This window comes from Artibeus jamaicensis, unplaced genomic scaffold, assembly GCF_021234435.1.
Source record: "Artibeus jamaicensis isolate MK-2021 breed Jamaican fruit bat unplaced genomic scaffold, CSHL_Jam_final contig_240, whole genome shotgun sequence".
Lineage (NCBI taxonomy): Eukaryota > Metazoa > Chordata > Mammalia > Chiroptera > Phyllostomidae > Artibeus > Artibeus jamaicensis.
This window is the reverse complement of record NW_026521506.1, coordinates 15,802,856-15,824,408: the sequence shown is the minus strand read 5'-3', so window position 1 is coordinate 15,824,408 and position 21,553 is coordinate 15,802,856. Positions and strand designations below refer to the sequence as shown.

The 21,553-nt window shown below is 37.2% G+C and overlaps 1 protein-coding gene across 1 annotated transcript in view; it reads left to right on the top strand.

The window, feature by feature from the left end:
• The window catches only part of MMGT1 (membrane magnesium transporter 1), a 46,365-nt gene extending 26,483 nt beyond the window's left edge, over positions 1-19,882 (top strand). Inside the window, exons 2-4 of the mRNA XM_053662371.1 lie at positions 18,614-18,739; positions 19,123-19,216; positions 19,619-19,882. Coding sequence (XP_053518346.1) covers positions 18,614-18,739; positions 19,123-19,216; positions 19,619-19,706 — 308 coding nt within the window. The 3' untranslated portion in view covers positions 19,707-19,882. The remainder of the gene's footprint in view (positions 1-18,613; positions 18,740-19,122; positions 19,217-19,618) is intronic.
• The last annotated feature ends 1,671 nt before the right edge of the window (positions 19,883-21,553 follow it).

The following is a 21,553-nucleotide window of genomic DNA, read 5'->3' as shown; positions in this document are numbered from 1 at the left end:
TGGGTGCTCACCACCAAAAGTCCAGTTTCTATCCACTACCATATATTTGAGCTCCTTTCTTCACTTTGCCCTCCCCCTAGCACCCTCCTCTCTGGTAACCACCATTCTGCTGTCTTTATCTATGGGTTTGTTTTAGTTTTGTTACCTCATTTGTTATCGTTTGTTTTATATTCTACACAAGTGAAATCATGGTTTTATACAACTCGACAGCAATAAAAATAACTCAGTTAAAAAATTGTGTAGAGGTCTAAATAGACATTTTTCCAAGGAACACATATAGATAGCCAACAGGGATATGAAAAGATGCTCAACATCATTAATCATCAGAGACATGCAAATTCAAATCACAATGAGATATCATCTCACATCTGTTAGAATGGCTATCATCAATAAATCAACAAACAACAAGTGCTGGTGAGGATATGGAGAAAGGGAAACCCTTTTGCACTCTTGGTGGGAATACAGATTCGTTATAGCTACTGTAGAAAACAGTATGGAGATACCTCAAAAAATAAAAAATGGATCTTCCTTTTGACCCGGCAGTTCCATTTCTGAGTATATATCCAAAGAAACCCGAAAAACTAATTTGAAGGTGTATATGCACCCCTATGTTGATTGAAGTGTTATTTACAATAGCCAAGATATGGAAGCAGCCTAAGTGTCCATCAGTAAATGAGTGGATAAAAAGCAGCTGTGGTACATTTCCACGATAGAATGCTACTCAACTGTAAAAAAAAAAAAAAAAAAAAAAGGAAATCTTATTGTTTGTGACAGCATGGATGGACCTGATGGGTATCATGCAAAGTGAAATAAACCAGTCAGATAAAGACAAATACCATATGATTTCACTTATATGTGATTTTAAAGAATAATATAAATAAACCAACCCAAGACAGACTCATAGATACAGAAAACCGACTGATGGTTGTGAGAGTGGAGGGGTTGATTTAGGTGACTAGGTGAAAGGTGAAGGGATTGAGAAGTACAGATTGGTAGTTACAAAATAGTCATGGGAATGTAAAGTACAGCATAGGATATACAGTTAATAATATTGTTATAACTATGTATGGTGCCATTTGGGAACTGGAAATATCAGGGGAAACACTGTGGAAAGTATATGACTTGCCTAATGACTACCATGCTGTACACCTGAAATTAATACAAAATAATTATGAATGTAAACTGTAGTTGAAAAAAATTAAATATAAGAAAAGCAACGAGGAACACTGGCAAATGTCAAAATCAACATTTTCAGAAGTCTGTTCTTTCTGCGAGATGCATTCTACTTTGTGAAATAGGCCAGGTGTTGAAAGACAAATACCATATGATCTCACCTTTAACAGGAAGCTAAACAACAAAACAAACAGGGAAGCAGAATAAAAACAAAGACACTGAAATAGAGAACAAGGGGACAGTGACCAGAGGGGAGAGGGAAGGGAATTTAAGGGGGAAGAAGGGGAGGGATTTGGAGGAGCATACAGGAAGGACACAGGGACGAGAACTAAGGGGGGTGGAAATGGGAGGGAGGTGGGGAGCATGGGGGGGCTGGGATGGGAGAAATAGACAAAAAACTGTACTTGAAAAATAACTAAATAAAATTTTAAAAATACATTTTCAGAACTCTGGAATTAACCAAAGTGTTGCAAAAAAATTCTAACAGGATTTGCTCAAGAAAAATGGCTTAATTACAATAACAAGAAGTATCATGGTATTTTAAATTGTCCTCTTTTCATCCTTCTCTCTTCAGCTCTATAGTAGCCCTAAAAATTAAGAATCACTATTCCTAGACAATTATTACTATTTAACGTGCCTGTCAGCTCTTTGAAAAGCACATTCTCAGGGCTTGTCCACAATTAAACAGTCTGAGAGCTCTCTGTTTGAACAGCCTATTCACTACATCTTAAGGTGCAAGGCAGGAATTCCTGTAGTATTGTGCTGAATAGAAGTGATGAAGGTGGGAATCTTATATTGTTTAGATTTTGTGAGGAATGCTTCTAATTTTTCACTGCTAGGAATAATATGTCTTACAGATTTTCAGTGGATACCTTCCTAACAAATGTTTTTAATTTTTCCTCATGAATATTTGCTACACTTTATCACATGAGTTTCCTGTATCAATTATGATGATTATATAATCCTCTTACTTTCTCATTAATACAGTGTGCTGGGTTTTGATTTATTCCCTCTCAGCTCCAAAATCACTCTCCTAGCCTGATCTTTGAAAATGGTTATAGTTCTTTAAATTTTTTTTCATGGAAGTTGATACAAAAGCTTAGTGTATCTTTAGAAGATGCCACAGACATTTGTTACAGAGGGAGTGTTTTGCTTGCTGGTTCTGGGGGTTGCTAGCACAGCCGGCTCCTGCTGGGCACCAAGATCTCCAGCACCAGGCTCTGCATCTCATGTGGCTTCTCCAGAGTCCAGGTGGTACAGAGCATTGCGGCCAGCAGGACCCCATGGCCAGCAGCTTTCCTGGAATTCATCTCAGGCAGTAACATATCCGAATGATTTTGGTGAGACATTTCCTTACGTACGTCATTCTCAAATACCTAGAGGTAGTATTTCCGGCAATTCCAAGAAAAGGAGTTGTTTCTAAGAGCCACCACAACTTTACTGCCATTTTCTGAATTGCTTGCAGGCTCCTCAAAGAAGGTCAGGATTTTAACACTTAGCATGTAGATTCTTTGACCAGGGTGCTTTATCTCTGCCCTGGAAAATGTCCCTTCCTTGGGTGTTCTAAGTCTATGTTGTGGTGCTATTCCTGGGTGATCTTCCTCAGCTCTACAGAGACACTTCCTTGGGTGCTTTCTCACCAGTTGGGAAGCATTTTCCTTATACACAATGTGTCAGCCATGTTGGGGAGGAAGTGGTCCTTGTCTATCTCAGCTCTGTGAAGAACATTTCCTTGTATAATGATCTCAGTGCTGGTGAGGGGAGTCTTCCTCGAATGCTTGTCTCAGCACCAGGGGTGGGAGTGAGAGATTCTCCTTGGTGCCCAGCCCAGCACAAGGAGATGCATTTTCCCTGGCACTCTATAAAAGCTATGACAGGGGCAGATTTTTCTTGTGTTCTGTTCCTTCCTGGTGGAGACTCTTAGTGGGCACGCTATCCCAGGCCTGAACTGTTCTTTGATTCTCTAAGACTAAGTGTGAACTCTCCCTTCGGAGCTCTGTGTCAATAATTGGTGAGGTGAGCCTTTGTTTGCTTTCTCATAGGTGGGGGGTTTTGGATCTTTCTAAGGGTTTTTCTTAGATATGAGATGGCTGAGACTATTCCTTGGAAGTTGATCTCTGCACAGGACAAGGCTCTTTCTAGGCCCTGGATGAGGACATTTTCTTGGGCACTTTATCTCACTTGTGTAAGGGTGGCTACTCTTCCTTGGGTTCTCTATCTCAGCTGCCACAGGGGACTCTTCTTTTGTGGCTCTGTCTCTGCCCTAAGTGGTAGAATCTCCTTGGATGATCTGTCTCATCCCAGGAGTGGAGTACTTTTTCTTGATTTCCAAATCTTAGCCTTCAGGGAGTTGTTTCTAAGCTTTAACTATGTCCTTAGACACTTATGTAAGAATCTGGGTTCAGCAATGTATCAGTGCTCTTACTGTACCATATACTTACAAAGACTTGCTATATAGTCAGTCTGTAATTTCAGCTACTCTGGTGTGTCTGCAGTGATCTTCCATTTTGTCTAAACTTACAATTTTGTGTTAATAAGGTTTCTTACCATTCACATATGTCATTTATAAAGTGATTTTTCAGGTCTTTTACCCATATTTTATTGAGATACTTCTATTTTTTAAATTGTCTTGTATTTTACATATATTCTAGATTCCATTCATTTTTGATATATATATATATATATATATATATATATATATAAATATATTTAAATAGATAATTTTAAGTACCTTCTATAGAACTGTATTGACTTTTCAATCTCTCCTAAGGTAATATTGCTTTTTTTAGAAACAAAAACTGGCCATATTTTGCTGTGTATAATGTGCACCCACAGTTTTGGCCAAAAAATTTCAGGAAAAAAGTCCTTTCATTTTAATTAATTAATATTTAGAAACAAAACTGATTATTATATTCCAGGGTATTATTTTATATGCAGCTATCATTATTGCTTTCTTTTTTAAAAATATAATTTATTTATTTGCGGGGGAGGGAGGGAGAAAGAGAGAGAAAGAAACATAAGTGTGTGGTTACCTCTCTGACACCCGCCACTATGGACCTGGCCTGTAAACCAGGCATGTGCCTTGACTGGGAATCAAACCAGTGACCCTTGGGTTCGCAGGCCAGCACTCAATCCACTGACCCAGATCAGTCGGGGCCTAAAGTTATACTTTTGATGTGTAAGTATAAGTAAAAGAATTAAAAACATTTCTATAGATACAGAATTAGTACTACTATGTATATTGTGCATCCTTATTTTTTCCTTCAAAATTTGGGCAAAAAAGTGTGCATTATACATGGCAAAACGTGGTACTTTAATTAAGTTTAATTAATCAATTTATTCTTTATGGTTAGTGCTTTTTTTCCTTTAAAAAGCTTTGCCTGCCTTAAAGCTATGAAGATAATATTTTAAGTTTTCTTCTAGACATCCTGTTTATCACATGTAAATCTTTTTATAGAATGAATTAAAGTGAGAGCTAAATAACCTGTTGTTATTAAGTGGGCTTCTTAAAAGAATTGTCATTTCTACAATGATTTGTGGGCCCTGTTGTCATAATCTAACATTTGAATATTTCCAGGTTGATTTCTAGACTCTCCTATTGCATTGGTTTACTTACCTACCTTTTCTCCAATGCCATATGTTTTTCATTATTTTACCTTTATAGTAACTTTGGTTTTTTTTCTCACAGTTTGTCTTGGTTTCTCTAAGCTTTTTGATATCCACTTAATTTTTTAAAGATTTTATTTATTTTTAGAGAGGAGGGAGGGAAGAGAGAGAGGGACATAAACATTGATGTATGATGTGCAGGAGAAATATCAATCGGTTGCTTCTTGCACACCCGCAACTGAGGACCTGGCCCACAACCCAGGCATGTGTCCTGACCAGGAGTTGAACCAGTAACCTTTTGGTTTGCAGGCCTTCACTCAATCCACTGAGCCACACCAGTTAGGGCCCATTTAATTTTTTATTATCAGCTTGAAATTTTCCCCAAAATGAACATGGTGGAATTTAAATATGATTGCTATAATAATTCTTGGGATAAATGACAATAAGACTGAATAATGAGATTTCCAATTCATGCAAAAAACATTTCTCTCCATTTACTGAGGTGTTTAATTTCTCTCAGTCATGTTTCACAGTTTTACATGTAGTGCTCTAGCACATCTTTCATTAGATTTATTCCTCATTATTTGATGTTCCTTGATACTATTTTCAATTATATTTAAAATATCTTTTTCTAATTATTTCTGTTATTATACAAAAATCTTTTTTAAAAGTATTGCCCCTATACCGAGTAACTTGGCTACATTCATTTATGAATTCAAATTATTTTACAGCAGTCAGCGTTGGTTTTCAAATGTCTCTCATCTTGAACAATTTCATTCTGAACCAAGTTGTTCATGGAAAAAAAAAGTTCCTCTTGTTGAAGAAAACTTCAGTTTTTGACCCACCAACCCTTTCATGCTGATACACTGGAACCTTGGATATCAAACTTTGCAATTGAAGTGGTAGAAAGTGAAGGATATTCCTACTCACGAATTAAGGAAACACTCGGGACATGGGGAGAAATGCAAAGTTTCACTGAGAAATATCACCCTGACAAAGAAGTAGCAAACCGTGCAATAAACTTGTTCAATGACAATGCAATGTCTCACATCAGGCAAGTGTTAAAACACAGGCAAAAACAAACATCACTGGGTAGGTTTTTGTGAGATAGTGTCCCAGTGAGCCTAAAGCAAGTTCAGAGGAGCAAAAAGACAAAAGAGAGAAAAAAATACCCCCAGAAAAACAGCTACCTGACTTTTTTTTTAAGGAAGGGGACTCCCCTTTCAAACAATAACATCTCTCCATCCCTCTATTCCTCTTCTCCATATTAAGTTACCAATAGCTCTCAACATTAAAGGTAAGTTCTAGTGTGTATGTAAATTTTCATTTTTTTACTGTACATGTTATTTGCTTTTTGTTAAGTTTTATTTATATTTCATGTCCTTTTTTATAGTGTTTATAGATTAAACAGTACATTAGACATGTACTGTATATAAGAAAGGTTAAAACAAGGAATTATTTGGGGATCTGAAATGGATTAATTCAATTTATATTATTTCTAATGGGAAAAAATGATTCCGTTATTGAACAAATTGCTTCTTGAACAGGCTTCCAGAAAGAATTAACGTCCAGAACTGAGTGAGGTTCCACTGTATACCCTTTTAAATATTCTATGTACAGAAAAATGTTAGCTGTGAATAATGGCAATTTTACTTTTTTCTTTCCAAACCTTGTAACTATTTTATTTTTCCTGGTGGGAACTTCATACATTTTTTATACATAGTGAACATCCTTGTCTTTTTACAAACTCAGGAAGAAATTGTTTGATATATCACCATGAAATATGATGTTTGTTTGCTATCAGAATTTTAGGGGTAGACATGTTGTATATGCCTAAGAAAATTACCTTCTATTCTTACTTGCTGATAACTTTTAATCATGAATTTAGACCCATCTATAAAATGATCATGCATTCTTTTTCTTTTTTTAAAAATATGGTTAACATTGACTGATTTTTTTTTTTAGTTTAAACCAGTCTTGCCTCCCTGAAGTATACTGCACCATGATATGATATAAATCTTTTAAAATTTTTACTATTTTTAAAGATTTTATTCATTTTTTAGAGAGAGGGGAAGGGAAGGAGAAAGAGAGAGAGAAACACTGATGTGAGAGAGAAACATCTTGCATGCCCCCAAGCAGGGACCTGACCCAAGCCCAGGTATGTGGCCTGGATGGTAATCCAACCACTGACCTTTAGATTTGCAGGACAATGCCTAACCCACTAAGCCACATGAGCCAGGGCTGTATATCTTTTATAAAAATCTATCTTTGTTTTTTGGTTGCTAATCTTTTATTTAGTAGTTTTCTGTTTATTTTCAGGAAAGAGATCTTGGCTTATAATTTTCTTTTACTGTGCTTGTTAGATGTTGGTATCGCATTTATATTGGCCTCATAAAATTAATTGGGAACTAGTCCCCTATTTTCTATTTTCCAAAAAAGATTGTGTCATTTCCCCCTGAATGTTTGGAGGACTCATCAGGGAAGCTTTCTGGATAAGAAGGTTATTAATTTTTTGTTAATCATTTTATCAGATACAGGAATACTCAAATTTTCTATTTCTTCCTTGGTAAATTTGGTAAGTTTTATTTCTCTGTAACTGTGTCTAGTTTCCCTCAACTTTCATATCTGCAATAAAGTCTTTCATAGTATTCTCTCCATTTTTAAAATCTCTTCTGGATTTATGGTTATGCCTCCTTTTTGTTCTTAATGCTTTTTATTTGTGGATAAATTTATCTCGAGCATGCATCTGAGATTTGTCTGTGTTGTTACTGGTGGTTTCAAATGACCTACTTCTGCTTTTGTTGATCATCTCTACTATAATTTTCTTTTTTCATTATTAGTATTGCTTTACTTTATTTTTTCCTTTTTATTTAATTTATTGCTTTACTTAATTTTTTCCTTTTAATTTAATTTATTCCTTTTTGTTTTCCTTTTTATTGGGGTGACACTGGTTTAAAAAATTATATAGTTTTTAGGTACACAGTTCCACAACACATCATCCGTACACTGTATTGCGTGTTCACCACCCCAAGTCAAGTCTCCAAGAGTCACCATTTACCCCCCCACACCCTCCTCCCTCTCCCCCCACACTTTCCCCTGGCAGTCACCACACTGTTGTCCATGTCCATGAATTTTTTGCTTTTTTTAACTTTTTGCTCAATTCCTCCACCTCCCTCATCCAAGCCCTTCCCCAGAGTTGTCAGCCTTCTCTCTATCTATGAGTCTGTCACTATTTTGCTTGTTAGTTCATTTTGTTCATTGGATTCCACATATGAATATAGCTTTACTTTAAAATAAAGCTCCTTTTTTCTACTTTCTTTGTATTTGTTGTACTTATTCCTAAATTGACACAAATAATTAATTTTCAGACTTTTTCTTCTCCAATATTAGCATGCAAAGCGATATACCTATCCCTAAAGCTATATACCTATCCCTCTATATGCCACTTGAACTGCATTCCACAGGTTTTGCTATGCAATATTTTCCTCATAGTTCATTTGTAAATATTTACTTAGAAGTGTGTTTAAAATTTCAGATCGCTTTATCTTGTTGCTATTGACTTCAAATTTAATTACACTTTATTTGGAGAACATCGTTGACATGAAGCTTAACATCACTTTTTTTTAGAATGTGGCCCTTTTTTTTGCATATATGCTTGAGAAGAGTTTTTATTCTGATTGTCGGGTACAGTTTTTCTATTTATGACCATTAATCAAGCTTATTAATTGTATTTTTAAATCTATATATTTACTGGTTTTGACCTAGGCTAAACAAATCAATACATTCTAATGCCCCCTGTACACAATAATTGGTTCAAGTATAAGAATGTGAACTAAAAAGATCAATTACATTAAATCTTAGAACTTCTTCTGGGAATACTAGGACAAAGATATAACCACTTTTTCCTGCTTAATGTAACTGAAGTAGCTTGCAACTCAGGAGCCCTGACAGCCATCATAAAATCATGAGGAGGAGCCAGAACTGAAAAGAAGGTGGCATCAAAAAAAGCTGAAGAGGGACTTCTGGTCGAGATAATGGCATAGGAAAACACAAATTGCCCCCTCACACGACCACATTAAAATGACAACTAAATTATAGAAAAATCATTCAGAACCAATCGGAAATTGAGTTGAATGGAAGTCTAACACCTATGGAATTTAAAAAAAAAACCCACATTCATTGCTAACTAGTAGGAGGGGCAGAGAAGTGGGACAGGCTGGACCCACATCCACATGTGATGGGTAAAAATTAAGGAGGGATATCTCAGGAGCAAGGAGTCCCAGCCCCACACCTGGATCCGCAGCTCAGGGTGCCAGTGCCAGGAACATAAATCCCAATAACTTCTGGCTACAAAAAAACAGCAGGGGTTGAGTCAGTGGGAGAAACTTCTGGAGTCCCAAGGAGTTCCCCTTAAAGAACCCACATATGGACTTACTCAGACTCACTCCCTCTGAGCCCCAGCATCAGGGTAGCAGCTTGGAAGGCACGAGTGGCATAAAGGGAGGAACTGAAGTGTCTGGCATCAAGGCAAGAGCTGAAGAACAATTTTCTCCCAGACAGAAAGGTGGGCAGAGGCCATAGCCTCTTTTATGAACCTTCTCCCCGACAAAGTCACAGAGCTGGCAAGCTGGAGCCATATCTAAGACTCCATCAACATGGCTAACACTGACTCACCCAGGAGATCCGCTAAGACCCTGTCCCACCACACTTACAACTTTAACACTGGCTTTTCCATATGAATGGCTGGTCTTGGCTCATGCTTCACAACTTTCTAAATCCTTTCAAATAAGCAAAAATCAGCCTCAGTGAGTCCCCAGTCTCAGTACCTCTTGCTAAGCGGCCCCAGGCATTGTACTAGCAGTAGCTAGCCCAGATTCACAGCTTGGCTTTGCCTGATAATCTCCAAGCCCAGCACAAGTAGCAGCCATCTGAGATTGCTTTATAGCTCAGGGAGGCTGGCCCCAAGCGAAACACAGGTGGGAGCTGAATATGACCTTTACTACCTGGAACTTCCCAGGGCCTGTGCATCCAGTGGATAGCAACAAACCATGTTGGAGCATCACCACCTTTCCCCTGAACAGCTGATCCTCCACAGTGGGTGGAGGTTGGTTGTCAGTCATAGCCAATTCTTTCAGCTGACTGGCCTGCGTAAATCCCTCCCATTGACCTTCCAATAGCAACCAGGGCTCAACTATGAGAGGAGGGTGTACTAAATCAACACAAAGGGCATACCTTGAGTACCCAACTTGGGTGATAGGGGAGGCTGTGCCACTGGACCCTACAGGATACCTACTACATTGGGCCATGCTACCAAGCCAGGGAGTCATAGCTTCCCTACCTAATACATAGAAACAAACACAAGAAGGCAAAGAAACATGGCCTAAGTGAGAGAACAGATCAAAACTCCAGAAAACAAACTAAACGAATTGTAGATAAGCAATCTATCAGAGGCAGAGTTCAAAATACTGGTTATAAGAATGCTCAAGGAACTTTGTGAGGACCTCAACAGCATAGAAAAGATCCAGTCAGAAACAAAGGATACACTAATTGAAATACAGAATAATTTACAGGGAAACAACAGTAGAGTGGGTGAAACCGAAAATTAAATCCATGATTTGGAATATGAGGAAGAAAAAAAACAACCAATCAGAACAACAAGAAGAAAAAAGAATCTAAAAAACAAGGGTAATATAAACAGCCTCTGTGACAATTTCAAGCATTCCAACATTCACATCATAGTGATACCAGAAGGAGAATAGAAAGAATGAGAAATTATAAATCTATTTGAAGAAAAAAAACAATGAAAGAACACCTCCCTAATTTGGTGAAGGAAATAGACATGCAAGTCCAGGAAGCACAGAGATTCCAAAACAAGATGGATGCAAAGAAGCCCACTCCAAGACATAGCATAATAAAAATGCCAAAAGGTTAAAGATAAAGAGAAAATCTTAAAAGCAGCAAGGGAAAAGCAGTTAGTTATCTATGAGGGAGTTCCCATGAGATGTTAGCTGATTTTTCAAAAGAAACTTTGCAGGCTAGGAGGGACTGGCAAAAAATATTCAAAGTCATGAAAATCAGGATTCAAGATGGCTTTAACCTAACAAAGCTATCATTTATAATCTAAGGGAAGGTAAAGAGCTTCCCAGACAAGAAAAATCTAAAGGAGTTCATCATCACCAAGCCATTATTATAATATACAATGTTAAATGGATTTTATTTCAAAAAAGATCAAAACTATGAACAATAAAATGGCAGTAAATACATATCTATCAACAACTGAATCTAAAAAAGAAACTAAGCAAACAAGAAGAACACAGACAAAATTGTGAATACACAGAGTGTTTTGATGATTGCTAGAAGGGAGGAGAGTATGGGAGATTTGGTGAAGAACTGAGGGGATTAAGAAGTAGAAATAGGTAGTGACCGAATAGTCATGGGGATGTAAAGTACAGTATAGGAAATGGAGTAGCCAAAGACCTTATATGCATGACCCATGGATATGAACAATGGGGGTGGCCTGCCTGAGAGGAGTAGGCAGTGCAGGGTGGAGGGGGACAAAAGGGAGAAAGTTAGGACAAGTGTAATAGCATAACCATTAAAATATAATTTTAAGTATACTTCATTAATTATGTTATTACAGTTGTCCCAATTTTTTTCTCCCCTTTCTCCCTTTCCTCCTTGCAATTCCTACCCTGTAGTATCTCTCTACATTAGTTCATGTCCATGGGTCATACATATAAGTTTTTTGACTTCTCCATTTCCCATACCATTCTTAACCTCCCCCTATTTTGTGCCTACATATTATGCTTCTTATTCTCTGAACCATTTTACTTCCATTCTCCCCTCCTCCTTCCCACCAACAACCCTCCATGTGATCTCTATTTCTGTGATTCTGCTCCTATTATATTTGTTTGCTTAGTTTTTGTTTTTTTTTTAGGTTCAGTTGTTAATAGTTGTGAGTTCGTTGTCATTTTACTGTTCATAGTTCTTTATCTTCTATTTCTTAGATAAGTGCCTTTCACATTTCACATAATAAGGGCTTGGTGATGATGAACTCCTTGCACTTGACCTTATCTGGGAAGCACTTTATCTGCCCTTCCATTCTAAATGAAAGCTTTGCTGGATAGTGTAATCTTGGATGTAGGTCCTTGCCTTTCATGACTTTGAACACTTCTTTCCAGCCCTTTCTTGCCTGTAAGGTTTCTTTTGAGAAATCAGCAGATACCCTTATGGGAACTACCTTTGTAGGTAACTGTCTCCTTTCCTCTTGGTGCTTTTAAAATTCTCTCCTTTTGTTTTAGGTGTGGTTGTTAATAACTGTGAGTTTGCTGTCCTTTCACTGTTCATGTTTTTTTAACTTCTTTTTCTTAGGTAAGTCCCTTTAACATTTCATATAATAAGGGCTTGGTGATGATGAACTCCTTGAATTTATCTGTCCTTCCATTCTAAAGGAAAGTTTTGCTGGATAGAGCAATCTTGTTGCTAAAACAAAAGCAAACTAAAAGGACAGCTAGATCAGGAGTGGAAACATAGAAATGAAGATCTCAAGGAGGGTTAGCAACAGGAGAGTGGGAGGAGGAGAAGGGGGGAGAAGGTACAGAAAATAAGTAGCATAGATGGTAGATAGAAAATAGATGGGGGAGGGCAAGAATAGTATGGGAAATATAGAATCTAAAGAACTTGAGACACATGGTCATAAACTAAAGGGGGGTAATGGTGGGGGTGGGGGTAGGGTGGAGGGGAATGAAGGGGGGAATACAACAACTGTAATGGTATAATCAATAAAAAATAAATAAATAAAAGATTCTCTCCTTATTTTTAATCTTGGGTAACTTAATTATGATGTGTCTTGATGTGTTCCTCTTTGGGTCCAATTTCTTTGGGACTCTCTGGGCTTCCCAGGCTTCCTACAAGTCTATTTTATTTGCCAGATTGGGAAACTTTTTTTTCATTGTTTTTTCAAATAATTTTTCAATTTCTTGCTCTTCCTCTTCTTCTGGCACCCCTATGATTTGGATGTTGGGGCATTTGAAGTTGTCCCATAGGTTCCTAAGCCTCTCCTCATTTCTTTGAATTCTTATTTCTTCATTCTGTTCCAGTTGGATGCTTATTTCTTCCTTTTGTTCCAAATCATTGATTTGAGTCCTGGTTTCCTTCCTTTCACTGTTGGTTCCCTGTATATTTTCCTTTATTTCACTTTGTGTAGCCTTCATTTCTTCCTGTATTTTGTGACTGATCACAATCAGTTCTGTAAGCATCCTGATTACCAGTGTTTTGAACTCTGTATCAGATAGGTTGTCTATTTCCTCATCACTTAGTACTTTTTCTGGAGTTTTGATCTGTTCTTTCCTTTGGGCCATATCTTAGTCTTGGTGAATCAGTCTGGATAAATGTATCTCTAACTCCCTGGTTGTTGGACTTCCAGGCAAATGATTTTCTGGCTGTTCTGGTTGTTCTTTTTTTTAAATTGGTTGTTATCCTTGTTTTGGTTGTGTGAGAAAGTGAAGCACTTCTGCCTACACCTCCACCTTGGCCAGAACCTCCTCAATAAAATATAAGAAAGCAGAAGAGAATAATAGAAAGAGACTAGGCTCTTGGTGGTATTATTTTTCCACTGGATTAAACCTTCACCTGAAGGTAATTTTCAGTTTTATGTTTACTTCTTGTAGCATTTAGCCAAAGTGAGTGGAGTTGTCTGTTTGTACAATTGAAAGTGCCCTATCCAAAACAGTTTTCATGGTAGAAATTAAAAAGAAAATAATGATACATTTGAAAACCACCAGTCATTCTACCACTCAGCAACAACCACTTTTTACATTTAGTATTACTAAAAGCTGGAGAAAATTTTTATATACTTTTATATTAGTGTGGAGAAATTCCATTTTTAAAGTTCCCCAACTGTGCCAGAGCTGTAATCCAGAGACTGGAGTGTAGCACTCTGAAGAAGATGAACTCCCTTCTGCATTTACATAGGTAGACCCATGTTTACCCTGCAGGGCAGGGGGAGCACTAAGAAACCAAAGGAATAATGGATTCCTTTGTTGTGCTAGAGTCATGTTTGAGTATGGTTAAGCCTCCACTGCTGCTCAACCTTCAAATGGTCACTTTTGTCCAGGCCATGATATTCAGCATTTTGTGTTTAAAATTCAATTTGAGTAGTTTCCTAGGGAATACTAATTCTCAGAAGGATGAATTCACACTCACAAACCTCACAAGATAATTGACTGATAAATGAATGTATTGATTTTGGGGAGAGAAATGATGAAGTACTAAGCAAACTGAAATGTTTTTTCACTATTCATTCTTGTTTTCCTAGGTTCCTTTTATAAAATATTTATACTTTTTAAAAAGCTGTCTTTATTGTAAAATTAGTGAATGTTGATTAAATAGTTTAGAAACTCCAGAAAAGCCCATTCAAGATCACCCATAGTAACCCTGTTGATGTATTACTTCCTTTGCTTTTATTTATTTATTTTCTTCCATATTTATTTTGTTTTCTTGGTGGTTTTGTTTTTATGCATTATCAACTCTTAATTATCTGCCATGCACAAAATTGTTGATTGATTATCAATAGATCTAAGATGAATAATCTATGAGAAAATATTAAACCTATCACAAATCAGTGAAAAAGTTTATTAAACAAATATCTATTGTATGTACACTCTGTGCTAAGCACATAACTGTAGAGCAAACAGCTAGCACACATGGAGTTGACTGCCACAGAAGGAAGCCCCATCTCCTCCCTCACTTACCAGAGGAGGTCCCTCTGCTTCCCTCAACCCCACCGTACAGGGGGTCATGGCCAAACAGATGGCTACACATGGAGAGATGAGGTGAAAAAGAGGAAGAAATGAAGGAAGCACACCTCAATTCCACTTCAATATGTGAAGATTTCCCAGGTTCACTTAATTTTTATGTTTTATTGTATTTTTAATTTCCATTACTCTTTAGTCCCCTTATACCCCCTAGATCCCCAAGCCCCCCCAAATCACCACACTGTTGTCCATATCCATGAGTCCTTTTTCCATTTTGCTCAATCCCTCCATCCCCTATGCTCTCCCTCTTAGCTGTCATCCTGCTCTCTATCTATGAGTCTGTCTCAATTTTGCTTGTTTGTTCATTACATCCCACATATGGGTAAAAATCATATGGTATTTGTCTTTCTGTGATTGGCTTATTTCACTTAGCATAATATTTGCCAGGTTCACCCATACTGTCACAAAGGGTACAATTTTCTTCTTTTTTAAGATTGAGTAATATTCCATTGTGTAAATGCCCCATAGTTGTTTTATCCATTCATCTACTGATAGACACGTGGGGTGCTTCCATATTTTGGTGATTGTAAATAATGCTGCAATGAACACAGGAGTGCTTCAGTTCTTTGCTCATATGTTCTTTTGAATTAGTGTTTTGGGTTCCAAAGGAACACTGGGTTCCTTTAGATATATTCCCAGAAGTGGGATTGCTGAATCAAAAGGCATATGCATTTTTAATTTTTTGAGGTATCTCCATACTGTTTTCCACAGTGGCTGCACCAATCTGCATTCCCACTAACAATGCAAAAGGGTTCCCCTTTCTCCACATCCTTGCCAGCACTTGTTTATCTATGGATGATAGCCTGTCTGACAGGTGATATCTTATTGTGGTTTTAATTTGCATATCTCTGATGATTAGTGACTTTGAACATCTTTTCATATGTCTATGGGTCATCTGTATATCCTCTATGGAGAAGTGTCTATTCAGGTCCTTTGCCCATTTTTTAACTGGGTTGTTTGTTTTTTTGGTGTTGTCCTAGGTTCCTTTTAAATATTGTCGAACACAGTACTTGGGGCTTCATCCTGTAGATTTCAGTTACTTTCAAGTCGTCTTTCTGGCTTGTCTTAGTGCTGACCACTTACTTTACACATCTCTATGCTTTCATAAAATGTGATTCTTCCAAATAAAGAGATTGCAATTAATAGATTATATTTAAGTCCAACTGCTTTTGACCTGGCATAAGACATTCCTACTATTTCCCATATTTGTCACTGAGCTTTTGCTAGCATTATGGCTTCATGGAAAATTGTGTTAGTAGTGGGGGAGAAATGCTGACAACTGTACTTGAACAACAATAAAACAAAAAATTTTAAAAAGAAAGCAAAAAAGAAGAAAATTGTGTCAGTACATGTAAAGCATTTAGAAGAAGACCTGGCTGATATTAAATGCTCCATAAACATAATTTTCCTCCTTTGCATTCCTCTTTAGTGGGAAATGTAAGTTATTCAGAAAAGGTGTTTAATAACTTTTTATTTAAATAATGGTAAGGCAAACTCTTGGGTTATCCTTAGATGATAAGAACTCTAAGCTAGTCTTTCATTTTGACATATCTCTCACTTTATGTACCACCAACATTGAATAATGGACATTGCATGGCTCCTAGAATAACATAGAGTCTCTGTGTGAACAGAAGCAGGTGGATTAAAGATTTCTAAATACTCTGTCCTTTACCATCTACAAGTAGCATTCTGTAAAGTATCAGTTAATATTTGTTAGTGATGAGTTTGAGTTAAATAATCCCAAGAAAATGAGTTGTTTTTCTTAATAAGGATTGACACAGAATAATCAACACAGATAATTGTATGTTTATTAAATTTTGGCAGATGAGATCCAGTGATTCTACAAGGATTCCAAATAATCATTTACTATGTTTGACTTTGGACTACATATATATGTTACTGTCCTCATTTTTTTCACTTCTACTGTATTAAAATTATCATATTTTGCTGTGTATAATGTGCAACCACATTTTAAAAAAGATTTTATTTATTCATTTTTAGAGAAAGGGGAAGAGAGGGAAAGAAACATCAATGTCTGGTTGCCTGTCATGTGCCCCATACAGGGGAAGCTGGTCCACAACCCAGGCATGTGCTCTGACCAGGAATTGAACAAGCAACCCCTTGGTTCACAGGCCAGTACTCAATCCACTGAGCCATACCAGCCTGCATCCACATTTTTTGATCCAAACTTTCAGGAAAAAATCTTCTGCCTTAAGTTTTTAATTCAATTTTTATTTGTTTATATTTAGAAACAAAACTGATGATCATATTCCAGGGTATTATTTTGCAAAAGGATATCATCATTGTTTTTTAAACTTACACTTTTAGTGCATAAACATAAATAAAAGAATTAAAAAAACATTTATATAGATAAGAAATTAGTACTAGCCATGTATAATGTGCATCCTTACTTTTTCCTAAAAAATTTAGGTTCAAAAGTACACATTATACATGGCAAAATATGGAGGTTTTTTTTTTCCTGAGGACAATGTTTTTTAAAATATTTATTTTTTAGAGAGGGGAAAGGAGATAAGAAGAAAGGGAGACAAACATCAGTGCATGGCTGCCTCTTGCACACCCCCTACCAGGAACCTGGCCTATAACCCAGGCATGGGCCCTAGACTGGGAATTGAACCAGCAACACTTTGATTTGCAGAATGGCATTCAACCACTGATCCACATCAGCTAGGGCCTGAGCACAGTGTTTGTTGGGGAATTAGCAAACTTTGGGTCATTATTAAATCTCATCTTCATGATGCAACTGCATGCTGTGCATGCAAATACAGAATGCAATTTTATAATGGTTGCATTTTGTCATTAATGGAATTTGTTTATTGATGTTTCTCAGGAATTTGCTGTAGGGCTTGAAAGCATAATGAAATATCATGGAGAACACAATAGTCCATCCTCATCTAAGACAAGCCAGAATATGACCCTGCTGTCAATGAAAGAGAAAGAGGCCCTGGTGGGTGTGGCTCAGCTGATTGAGCACCAGCCTGCAAACCAAAGTGTCATCAGTTCAATTCCCAGTCTAGGACAAATGCCTGGGTTGTGGACCAGGTCCCCAGTGGGGGGACGCATGAGAGTCAACCACACATTGATGTTTCTCTTCCTCTCTTTCTCCCTCCTTTCCCCTCTGTCTAAAATAAATAAATAAAATCTTTTAAAAAATAGGAAGGGGAAGAATTCCATTTTAGGGCCTCAGCCACATATATAGAAAATAACCTCCTGATCTTAGCCAATTATAGTCTGGCTTCTGTCTCCACCACTTGACTGATGGTGTTCTCATCAATGTCACTAGTTTTGGCTGATGCTGCCATTAATTTCCCTGCCTTGTTTGACATGGTTGTTCAGTCTCTTCTTCGTGAAAACTCTTTTGGAGTCCCATACTTCACAATATACTGGGTTTCTCCTCCTTATGGGTGACACTTCATTTTTTATTCTGTTTTTTCTCTCCTCTAAATATTGTAATCATTCTTTAATTCTATCATTATTCTTCTAGTCCACATTGATGAATTGTTACCAAGTTACTACAAGAGTTTTTTAACTTATATCCCTTCTTTCAAACTTGTCCCTCTCTAACTCATTTTCTGCCCTGCAGCCAGAGTGATCATTTCAAGACAGAAATCAGATCATGCTATGTCCATCTTGAAACCCATCATGAGAATTTGTTAGGTCTGAGTTTTCACTCTGGACTTTCCTCCTACTATGAAATTTTTAAAAATGACACAGGAGTACATTTATGTTCATGTGGGGTGATGTAACACAGATTAGAGCTCAACCTCTAAATTGGTTTCCAGAGGCTTCCATCATCATAATAATATTTATGAGGACTTGACAAAAAGTGTTTAAACCGACCTGTTTCACTCAACTTATAAATATGGCAGGAGATGGTATTCCACCCAACCAATTAGATTTTCTGTCTGATGGCTTAACTAGCCTCAGCAAAGGTGAACTAATTTACAAACCTGGTAGTAATACACTCTGAGAAGAAATCATTGTCAGCTATCTCTCTGCAGGTGACCCAAAAGCCATAACAATGTCTGAAGTGGGAATGATGTTGAATAAAATGCTGCAAGATCCTGAGAAAATCACTGCTGATATAAAACATCAATTAATGAAGGAAATTCGAAAGTTTGGCCGAAGTAAGTAGTATAGCAATTTCTACCAATTAAACCATGAGAAGTCTCTCTTATTCAATGATTTAGAATAGATTGAACTTACCCACCTCTTGAGATTCACATATTGTCAGGAACAGGTTTTCACATAATTTAGGATAGTTTCTCTTTACTTGGACTAAAATGCCACAATATATACTTCCCCTCTTTTTTTCTTACTTGGTTATTGTTCCCAGGAGTTCCATTGGTACATATGTTCAGGTGTCTTGATTTAAACACTTAAAACACATGCACTATGTAACATTCTAGGCCTTGAGTAATTACTGAGATAATGGATACACAAAGATTGAGTTTTATCTCCTCTTTGTATTTGACAAATACTAAAAATTTATTTTTACATATATCTCCAGAATATGAAAAAATCTTCAAATTGCTTGAAGAAGTACAAGGACCTCTAGAAGTGAAGAAAGAACTGGTTGAATTTGCCATCAAGGAAGCAGCAAGGTGGGTATAAAAGAGGAACTCTCCAATTTTTTTAACAGCTAAGCCTAATGCATTGCTGGGATGAGTGGTAGGTACCGACCCTGGCTTGCTTTTCTCAAACCCTGATCCTCACTCAGAGTTAAGGTTGTCACCACCATTACTGAGGTTGATATTTTTTTAGTTTGTCTCATTCTTCAAGCTCAAGGAAATTTCTATTCACTCCAGAGTTTGAGGTAGGAGTTGAACCTGAATTGACACACTTTTTTTCTTTGTATTTGCTAGATTGTCTCTTACCCTGAAAATGTATTTTCTATTCCAATGTAAATCATAAGCTCCTCTTTCTATTCCCTACAATGCCTCCAACACTGGTGTCACAGATTCTTTGCATATATTTTGGCTAATGACTTGTCTCTTTATTTTTAGATTTAAAAGAAGACATTTGATTCAGCAACTTGAGGAGTTCCTAGAAAAAATACATTCCAACTATTTTCAAAACACCCCAAACGTGTAATCACGTTATCAAAATGATCCATGAGAAACAAGAACCAGATTGTTGTGGTCTGGAATGGAACAGGATATGGTTCAAATCTCCTAAAATGTTTTAGTTAATTGTCTTCTACAGACTAAGAAAACCATTGAAACTTTAATGTTACAAATTTCCATTAGTATAATAAAAGTTTGGCAGTTGCCCTAATTATGCATTTGAAAGGATTGTTTGTTTGCTTATTTGTTTTCCTACCTGAAGTGGGAATGCTATTAATTAATCAGGTTACACTATATGCCTAGTTCTGCAGCAGGTCACAGGGTTGCAGCTGGTATTTATAACTATCTTCTACACTACCCATTTCTTATTCTTTTTGCCTGAGATAGCACCTAAGCTGCTGGAGGGCTTTTCCTGGGGGAACAATTCAAACCTGAATTACTGATGGAACTGTACTATGAGGCATTCTGCCTGAATTGAATTGTTATAATTTTAATTTTGATTTTAATCACAAACCATGAGACTACCAGAAGAGCTCCAAACATTCTAGAGATATTCTTCCTTTGTGTCTTTTGTAGTTGCAACCCAATTTCCTTTAATAGTTAAGTTCCATCTCCCCAGACTGTACAGGAACCCCATTTTTGCTTGTTGATTGAGAAAGATAACCAATCCAACATGACTTTCTGGCAGTGTCTACTTAAATTTCAGTCATTGTTAGGGCTTCTCTTGAAAACGATTCTCCTTTGGAATGAAGACCTCAAGTACACTAGAGTCCAAATTGTGGGGACGTGACGCAAAATTTTGCTACTGGATACATAGGAGTAATAGTGAGAGGAAGTCCTCATATTGCCAACCCTTCATTAAGAAAGATGTGAATCATGGCTATAGGAGAAACAGTTTCATGTACTGGATGCTGAGATAGAGCATTATCACCTCCTAAATTATATTACCCCACCATCAAAAGGTACTGCCGCCAAGTTAGAACTATAACTGTAGCTTCAAAAGATCCTTCCAGTGTTCCATTGAAACTGCCACTTCAGGATGATGCTGTGTGGAATACCATGGTAGTAGTTAAGGCATTTTCTAAGTCCACAAATGTTGTTTTTATTAAAGTACTATGGATGAGAAGGAAGAGCAATACCAAGAATAAGTGTGTGTTTGAGTACAGACAAATGCTGCCTTTCCCTATGGAAGCAGACTGATATAATTAACCAGCCACTTGGTAGCTTACTGACTAGGATATAGTGCCATGTCAGGTGTCCGCTGTTGGTCTCTGCTGCGGGCATATTGAGCAGTCAGCAGTGTGTGTAGCAAGATAATCTTAGTGAGTGGAAGTTCACATCTGTGGCCCATGCATAATCGGCATCGCTGCCTCCACTACCATGATGCATCATTACTGCATGGAAGATGGAGGAATAGACCTAAGGAGGTATGGGGGTACTCCTGAAATCTCAGAGTGGCTTCATCTGGGACAGCAAGAAAATGGGGAACTCAGTCCTACAGTCTTAAGAAACTGGACCTGACAATAACCTGAAAGACTTAGGAAGCAGTTTTTCTCTCTGAGTCACCACTTAATGACTAACACCTTGACAGTGATACTGTAAGACCTTAAGCAGCGAAACCAATCAAACCAGCCTGGACTTTTGATCTGTAGAACTGTTTGATAACATATTTGTATTGTTTTAAGCTGATAAATTTGTATTGACTGCTTTGAACAATAGAAATCTAATGCAGACAGTGCCTGCATGTTGTGAAATAACAACTGAAAATGAGGCACAATTATTTTTCCTGTCAGCTGGCCACAGGAGGCTCCACATGAGGCCATAGGATCAGGACCAAAGAAATTTATCTTTTCCTGGGGTCCTGCTCCAAGACTT